At 46.5% G+C, this 9,008-nt stretch overlaps 1 protein-coding gene across 1 annotated transcript; it reads right to left on the bottom strand.

Annotated features, from left to right (window-relative positions):
- Window positions 1–922: 922 nt before the first annotated feature.
- LOC127215565 (prothymosin alpha-like) lies at window positions 923–1,276 on the bottom strand. The gene has a single exon (XM_051175971.1). It carries the CDS (start codon window positions 1,274–1,276, stop codon window positions 923–925), a length of 354 nt encoding a protein of 117 aa, XP_051031928.1.
- Window positions 1,277–9,008: the final 7,732 nt, after the last annotated feature.

Raw genomic sequence — 9,008 nt, 5'->3', positions numbered from 1 at the left:
GCCAGAGGACTTTTCGGGAATGGGTTCTCTCCATCTATGTGGGTCCTGGGGATCAAAGTCAAGTCATCAGGCTCAGTGTCAGTCCTTTACTCTCTGATCTCTTCAGTCTGTGGCTGGATTTTGTGTAGCTATTTTGGACTAAGGCAATGTTAGGAATGGAGGCTCCCCATGGTTAAAGCAAATAGATAAAATAAAAAGATCTTGGATCCCCTTGATAACATGGAATCTTATCACAGCTCTGAATAGAGTTCATATGAGAGAGAAATGAGTTATTTCAATCATTTATAGTTTAGGTTGATTTTTTTTTTTTGGGAACTTAGTAAAATAAAATTCTGGTTTGTTGTTGGACATTGTTTCACACATACATCAAACAGGCCAATAAATAAATAAATAAATAAATAAAATAAAACAGCAACTTCATAGACAAAAAAAGAAGGAAAAAAAAAAAGAAACCTTTTATCTTTGGCCCTTTTAACCATCTCATACAAACCAACTACTTATCGTACAGCTAGGTATATACACAAACAAAAAAGCTACTGGAATGCTAGGAATAAGATTTTTTTTGTGTGTTGTTTTTTTATAAGGTTTTTTTTTTTTCTCCTTTTGAGATTATAATGAACATGGTCACATCACAAGTAAGGTCATAAGTAGGACAGAGATCGCTCTGAAGGCTGGCTTGGTCACCTGTTATTAAAAATGGCTGACCCCCTAACAATATGTTCAAAAGTATAAAATGTAAATAAAAAATACAAACCAATTTTCCTTTTAAAGTATTTTAAAGAAAAAAAAAGCAGGGCCTTGGAAGTTTTGGGTTTCTTTCCTCCCCTGTTGCAAAGTCATGCTGTGGTTTTGGTGGGGTGGCGAAGAGCGCATGTCATCTGTGGGTGGCATTGCCCGCTATGGATGGGCGGGGCCTGCTCCTCTATTCGAAGGTGACCACGTTTAAATTCTGAGACGGGGAAGCTTTTCCTTTCTGCTGTCTAAAATCCTCATCAGTCTTCTTCTTGGTGTCAATGTCATCATCCTCATCATCTTCAGCTACCCACTTTCCTCCCGTACGAGCCTCAGCTTCCTCATCTCCATCTCCATCCTCTTCCTCCCCACCTTCTTCCTCTTCTTCATCTACCTCATTGTCTGCCTCCTGCTCCCCATTTTCCTCATTAGCATTCCCATTGGCAGGTGCGTCCCTGCCGTTCTCTGTCTCCTCCACAACTTCCTTCTCCTTCAAGCCCTTGGTGGTGATCTTGGAGCTGGTGTCCGCGGCTGCATCTGACATGGTGGGGCACGCCAGTGATCCGCTGCAGCCAGGGAGGAGAGAAATGGGAGTTTGAGGACGCTGGTGAGAAAGCTGCCAGAGTCCGCCACGGAGGGAGGAGGAGGGAGAAGAGGAAGAGGAAGAGGAGGAGGAGGAGGCAGGTGTGCCGCGAAGGTGGCGCAGCAAGCGCGGAGCAGGTCCCGGGAACAATGCAAAGATGGCTTTTCAGAGCAGCCAGTGGGGTGTTTAGGTTGATTTTTATAATTAGAAACCAAACAATTCTAATCTGATAACAAATGTGAAGGCACAATGGTTAGGGCATAAGAAACTGTAATCAACAGTAATGCTTTGCTTGTTGAAACAGGGTCTTGGGTAGCCCAGGGCAGCCCAGTGCTTCCTCAGCATCCTCCTGAGTGCTGGTATCAGGCACACGATACCACACTTGGCTCTTCTGACTTACGAAGCTCTTCCAGATACACTTTCTTGCTTGAGGTCCACAGCTGCATTAAAACACTGCAGACATTCCTTTCATGGGTGAACAGCGACTCCAAGTCAGTAACTAACACCCGGTGAGCAAGCTGAAACTTTGCCTCACTGACCTCACCCCACAGCCAGCGTTCATGCATACAGGGTGGGGGAGGAGAGGGGGTTGCCATGAAGACTCAGGGTCTGCTTGCAGCTGGGTGTGAGAGTGGAGAGCCCCACCCGGAGAGCCCAGATGCCTGGAACTAGAAGGAAACAATTTTGGGGCAAGGGGTAGATCAGTCGGAGACTGGCTAACATGTGAGGTGCTCGGCTCCAACCCCAAGAAATGGAAAATAGCAAAGAAAGCTTTTTTTGCTGTTGTTTTGTTTTGGCACAGCAGTCACCTTGTGGGTAAAGTAAATCTGTTGATGTGGGCACAGGAGGCTGTGGAGAGTAAGGGAACAGCGGACGGTGATTGGAGGAAATGTGTTTGCCAGCTGGCCGGCCACAAGCCTGTTTTAGAAGTAATCAGGAATCATCAGATGCTTAGCCCAAGTCTGCTGAGTGTCTGTGACCGTGTAAATGTTTTCTTGGTATCAAAGGGATCTGCCTTCTCTGCTCAGTCCTCCCTCCTCAGAGGACAAGATGGGACCTTGGAAGTCTGGCTGGATCCTCTCTTTGCTCTTCAGTGACTATTTTGCTGACTTTCCCCCAATTCCTTTCTCAAAACCTAGCCTGAATCCTGATAAGGAAACTGGTGTATTCCAACTCTTAGGTGAAGGTGCCGAGACTGAGCCCTGGCTTGAAGCTGCTCAGCCGGGTGCTCACTGTCCTAACAGCCTGCAATGGTGAGATTTCATTAAGGCAGAGTGTGGAAGCCAGGCCATGTGCCTCTTGCTCCTACATGCTATCTCCCCCAGGTTCTGTTCTAAGAAAGCCCCATTCTGTCCAGTTCTGCATGGCCCCTGTGACCTTGACTCTCCCACCCCAGCTTGGCTCTGGAATCACATTAAAGCAAGCCTCGAATGCCTGTTCAAAGCCGGCCCCGGCCCCTCCCAGCTGTGATCTGCCCACTTGCTCTTTCTCTTCATCTCTCTGGTCTGGGATTCCTGGCTGTGCTCCCTGGCTTTGATATTTGTCTCTGCACTCTCTGGTTTGGCAACTCACCACATTCCCCTTGTGGCTTGGGGGCTCTGGATTTTGTTGGTCAGCCTTCTGCTGTGTCCCCTCCTCCGGTTTTATGCATGAGGCCTTGCATGAGGAACATTCCCTCTGGTTTGGGCTAGATCAGAGTTGGAAGTGGCATTGAGGTAACTGGTGGTAAGGAGTAAGGAAGACCACCCTCACCCCCCCACACCCTCACCCCCCCACCCCAGTCCTGCTGTGGCCACAGTTGCTCCTCCTGTGAGAGAAATACAGGCACAAGGCATCATCAATATTTGCAGCCCAGCTCCCGCGGGGGCAGCAGTCTAATGCTCAAAACGCCAGGCTACTCGAATCCCACAAACCATTTCTGAGCACAGAGGAAGTTTCTGGTTCTGTTCCAGTTCCTAGGGATGTGGCTGTGGTGAAAACCAAAGCCCGCTGCTCAAGTAGCCTGCACTCTAGTGGGAGTCATGGAGAAGAGAAATAAAATAAAGGCAGAGACCTCTTGTTGATTTCCCTTGCTGAGAGTTGTCGGCACCGCCGGTCCCCCAAATAGTCTTGAGTCTGCCCCTATACTTGAGAGGCATGGCTGCATGCTGGACCCCACCCCCACCTGTGCAAGTTTAACACGGGCACTGTTGCCCTAAGCCTTCCTTATATAAGAGCCCTGCTGTTACCTGGGAAGGGGCAGGGGCAGGTTGCTGGTAACAGGTGTGTGCTGGAGGGAATTGGGGGGAATTCTGGCCTGGCCGAGGAAGCATATCTAGGACTTGTTAACTGGAATGGTAGGCAAGATTGCATGCACAGATCCTAACGGGTGATGATTAACAGCTTCCAGGGTGTCAGCTGGCACACCATTCAGGAACTTTGGGGAATACAGAATTGCTTCAAACCTGTGGGTGATTCCCATGCATATCGAAGGTTGAGAAGCAACTGGGAAACAGGACTGAACTTTTTGACTAAATTTAGGGTTGTTTTCATACTTTTTTTTTTTTTTTTTGAGACAGGTGTACACCCAGGCTAGCCTCAAATTATAAATTTTATTTCGGCCTCCTGAGTACTGGGATTATAGGTGTGTACAGTTGGCTATTCACACCAAGTCCAGGATGACTTTCCCCTTCTGCAAGCAGACTAGTGTTAAGACCCTGAAGACCTCTGGCTGCCAGGCCCCGCCCCCTAGACTGCTCAGGCTAGGAGCTCAGGCCTAGACCTGACCTCTCAAATCATGTGAGCAGCCACGCCCCCCATCCCCCCAACTCCTGCCTACTCCCCCAGGAGCTCCAGTGGCTGGGCCCCTACCCTCAATCAGGCAGGAGAGTAGCCCAGGCTCCACCCTCCAGGAAAAAGAAATCCCCACCAAGCTTGCCCCAAGATCAGGCTAATCTCCTACCTCAGGCTACCCTGGAAAGCTCTACCCCTCTTCCCAAGAAACTATATAAACCCTGTTTTCTGCTCAGCTCTCTGCTGCTTCTAGCAGAGGCATGCACCTGCTTGGGTTCCCCCCCTCCCAATAAATCTCTTATATGAGGCCTGTTGTGTGATTTGTGGGATTCCTTGGCTCCTGACTGCCAGGATACATGAAGTGATTACTTATATTGTTCTATTGTTAAATAAAACTCAGGAGCCAGGTATGGGGTAACAACCTGATGGGTCGGGGGAAATAAAAACCAGATTGATTAGAGAAGCAGGGGAGAAGCGACCAGAGACCTTCTTTATCTCTAGGATCCAAGAAGGGTCCACAAATCTTCCCAAGCTCCCCCCACTACTTCCTGTGCCTCTCTATATGTTCCGGGTCCTCCAAAGCCTCTATGGCTAATTCTGGTCAGCTAGAAGGTAGCTCCACCTCCTGATTCCAGGTATCAGGAGTATCAGAGTACTATCAAAATATTCCACAACAGACACCACCTTCCCATCTGAGCTGTAACATATATATCACTATGCTTGACTACTTAGAGTACTTTTTACTGTCCCAACAAAGGGACATCGTTCTATATTCTTTCCTTCTTTTATTTGGTGCTGGGGAAGAAATGCAGGGCCCAGCACAAGTTAAGTGATCTACCACTGAATTACTTTACTTCCAAGCCTACATTTATATTAGTTTACAAGCTGCTAAATGCTTGTCAATTATTTTATTGTCTGAGGGGAACTTTGATGTAATAGAGAACACTAGGAGATATTTCTGTATCGACTTACTCTTTCGAGTTATTGAAGCTGTAATTTTTTGAGATAGGATCTGACAGTGGAGCTCAGTCTGGCCTGGAAGCTGCTGTGTAGCCGGAGTTGGCTGTGAGTTCGTGATTCTCCTGCCTCAGCTTCTAACCAGGCAAAAGATGTAAGTTTTAAGGGAAGCCCAGTTTTGTGACTTTTAGTGTCCATGTCACGTTTCTGTGCTCACAAGTGTTTTTATGCTCCTCCTCCACGTGCTCTTTGATTAATACCCGGTTAGCTCATGACTTCCCCCAGCCCTTAATATCACTTACAAACTTGGGTGGTTAAATTAGCTTAGACAGTTTAAAATATTGAAAGACAAAAAAATAAAGTTAAAGAAACCCCCACTTGAAATGAAGGACAGACTAACCTGGAAAGCTAACCCAGACCAATATTTGTTCCTTGGAATTTGCTAACTTCCCCTCACAAGGTGCTGAGATAAGAAGAATTCACACTGCCCCTCCTTTCTTGTGAGTCAGCAGGTGGTAAATAGGGTCTTTAAGAAACAAAGAGATAACTGTACCTCCAGTTTGCCCAGACAAGATTAATTAGCACACCCTGAGGCCCTAAGGTCTGTTGACCCTAATAGCAAGACCATCCGGCCTCAAAGGGTCACAAACTCAATGGACAGAGGGTCCCACTCCCTCCCTAAGCTTGTGGGTTTGCCTTTAAAAACACCTGTGCCCCAGGGGATGGGGCTTCTCTCTAGTGTTTCCTGTTCATTAAAGCCTCCTGCGTGTTGCAGCAACTGGACTGGACATTGAGTTCTTAGGGGTACCTACAGAAACTAGGAGACTCCTCATTTTGAGGGTCTTACAGTATAACTAAGTTTTTCAAACACTTGACATTTCTAACATCTGCCTAAGGCAGACTTAAAATGTTACAAAATTTTAGAACTAAGTGTTTAATGCTAAGAATGTTAAATGGTGTCCAGAAAACAGGGTTTCTCTTTACAGTTCTCAGCATTCCCTCTGACCTACTCGCTCTTAGTACTAAACAGCAGGAAGCCAGAGTTTGCACTTTCCCAATACTTTAAAAGGCAGAGTTTTCAAATTCTACCCTTCAGCTAGGCAGTGGTGGCACACATCTTTAGTCCCAGCACTTGGGAGGCAGAGACAGGCAGATCTCTGTGAGTTTGATCTACAGAGTAAGTTCCAGGACAGCCAGGGCAACCCTGTCTCAAAAAAAAAAAAAAAAAAAAAAAAAAAAAAAAAGTCTACCCTTCAAGTTGTTAATGGTGGGTACAGGGAATTGAGGACAAGGTCAGACAGCATGAATATAGAAAGAAAGTTACTGGAGGTGGGAGGACAATGGAGTGGGAAGATGGGAGGGAGGGGGGAAGAAAATCAAAAGCAATTGTTTGCTTTTTTCCAAGTTAGGCTATCCCTGGCTGTCCTGGAACCTACTATGGAGACCAGAGTGGCCTTGAACTCAGAGTTCCACCAGTCTCTGCCTCTTGGGTGCTGGAGTTAAAGACACCTGTCACCACACCTTACCAAATTCCCTATGAAACCTAATTCTTTTGTAAACTAATAGCAAACAACTTAGTTTAAAAAAAAAAAAAAAAAAAAGGTGGATGGGCTAGGGAGACAGCTCAGTTGGCCAAGTGTTTGCATTGCAAGCACAGGAACCTGAGCTCAGCACCCCAAGGACCATGTTAATAGCCGGGCACAGTAGCATACATCTATAATCCTAGCTCTGAGAGGCCAGAGACACGTAGATCCCTGGAACTCACTGGCCAGTCAGACTCTGAATCCACGAGGCCCAGATTCAGTGAGAGACCTCGTCTAAAAAACTAAGAAGATCTATTGAGGGAGACCCTTGACATCATCCTCTGGGCTCCATATGCACAATGCACACAGACACACATACTTCTCTTTGTCTCTGTCTCCTACACACACACACACACACACACACACAGCACACACACACACTGGTTAGTATTAAATCTTAAGTGAATTTCGCCACCATTGTTTTTTAAGCAAAGATAATTAGAACTGTCCTTTAGGTTGCCGTTTTCACAACCATGCTGTCCTAAAACCCATGACAAGAAATGTGATAAAATTTAATGTCTAATCATGTTTATATTTTATATAATGAATCAGCCTTGCAGGTGGGCTAATGTGACTAAATTGAAGGTTTAAGTGCCCAGTGATAGAGCTCACACCTAACCCTTGTGAGGACCCGGGTGGGACTCTCAGCTCACCGTCCCCTCCCCCCACAAAAAGAAAAAGTTGGGGTTTGAATACAGGTACATATTGGGCGGTGAGCTCCAGAGTTAACACTGCCTCCTATGACTAAATAGGGACTGACGCAGGGGGTGGGGGGTGTCTCTTGGAGATGGAGCACTGAGTCCACAGATTTGGGTTCTAGCATGGGTATTGCCTTGAGAGTCGTTTTCCCCAGGCTGGCAGGTACCCACGAAGCTGGCTTGCTCACCACTTGTACTCAGGTGCATCTGTCATCATCCTCGGATGTCCCTTAAACCTCACCATGTGATGCAAGTACAGCAAACACTCAGTGTAACTATTAACTGAAACTTGGCTGTGGTGGTTGCTATGATTTGGCTCTGGAATGTCCTCCAAAGCCAGATGTTAAAGGCTTGGTCCCCTGAGTGGTACTGCTGGGGGGGGCTAGGTAGAGACTTAGGGGATGCCTACTAGGCAGTTTGTAGGGATTATTTTTGTTGTTTTGTTGTGTTTTTTTGAGGCAAGGTGTTGCGCAGTCACCATGGCTGATGTGGTCCTGGCCCAGGCTGGCCTGATCAGGGTTATTCTCTTGTTTCAGCCTCCCAAATGCTGGGATTCCAGGAGCTCACTGACACAACCAGCTTTTCAATGAGCACACTGTTTTTCCATTTTGGCTTTTTCTTCCTTCTGCCTTTGCTGGGGATAGAACCCAGCCCACTACGGTATGATTTGCCCATGCCCAGATCCTGGCCTCTAATAGCCTGACCACTTAAAGACATGGGCTTCCTCAGGGACCAGCTGATTCAATATAGGAATAGAAGAAAAATCAAAGTAATTCTGCTGCGAGGCCAGAAGCATGCGAGTCTCTAACAATGTTGACAGTAGCATCAAAAGAAAAACAGACTGGAAAAACCACATAAAACCAAGCTAAGCAAAGCAAAAACAAAATAAAACCAAAACCAAAAAGCAAGCCAAGCTTTCACCATCACAGTTTCAAAAAAAAAAAAAAAAAATCAGGGATAAAACCCTGAGTCTGTAATGACAATGGAAATGTTTTCTAGTAAAAGGGTGCATTCGTGTGTGTGTGTGTGTGTGTGTGTGTGTGTGTGTGTGTGTGTGTGTGTGCGCGTGCGCGTGTGTTTCTCCAAATGTTCATGATCTAAACATCAAACCCACCAGTGGTGGTCCACTTTCCATTGCTATAAAAACATTCATTTACATGCTAGGCAAACTGCCCAGTGGCTCAACTTAAGGTTTGAAGTTGTTGGTGCGACCTTGAAGGGGATTGTGGGTTCCTGCTCTCTTTCTGGTTTTATGTTCCAGCCATAAGGTGGCCGGCTCTGCTCCTGATGATAGCCACCAGAATGTGCTGCCTCCACACAGGTCCTGAAGCAACAGGCGGTTGCTCCTAGACTGAGACCCCCCCCAATGTGTGTTCATGTAAACCTTTATCTGTATGAACCCAGTTTGTGCCAGGTGTGTGTGTGTTTATGCATCATTTGAACAGTGGGCATTGGGGGACTTACACATGTGTGTGTTGTTTATTACAACACATATCCATTGTCACCACCGACTCTGGTTTTCATAAGTGATTTCTTTTCAATATTCTGATGGTCAAAGCTTGCATCCCCCTTTGTGCTCTGTTTTGTTTCATTCTGCTGCTCACACTGGGCATGGTAGCTCATGCCTTTAATCTCAACACTTGGGAGGCAGGCAGGCAGATCTTTGAGTTGAAGCCAGCCCCA

This window comes from Phodopus roborovskii, unplaced genomic scaffold (assembly GCF_943737965.1).
Source record: "Phodopus roborovskii unplaced genomic scaffold, PHOROB, whole genome shotgun sequence".
NCBI classification, from domain to species: domain Eukaryota; kingdom Metazoa; phylum Chordata; class Mammalia; order Rodentia; family Cricetidae; genus Phodopus; species Phodopus roborovskii.
The sequence above is the reverse complement of the archived record's forward strand: the minus strand, read 5'-3'. Positions and strand labels throughout refer to the sequence as shown.

What these genes read in the sequence shown, in the direction of transcription:
- LOC127215565 (XM_051175971.1), bottom strand. Translation starts at nt 1,276, where the DNA reads ATGTCAGATGCAGCCGCGGACACCAGCTCCAAGATCACCACCAAGGGC.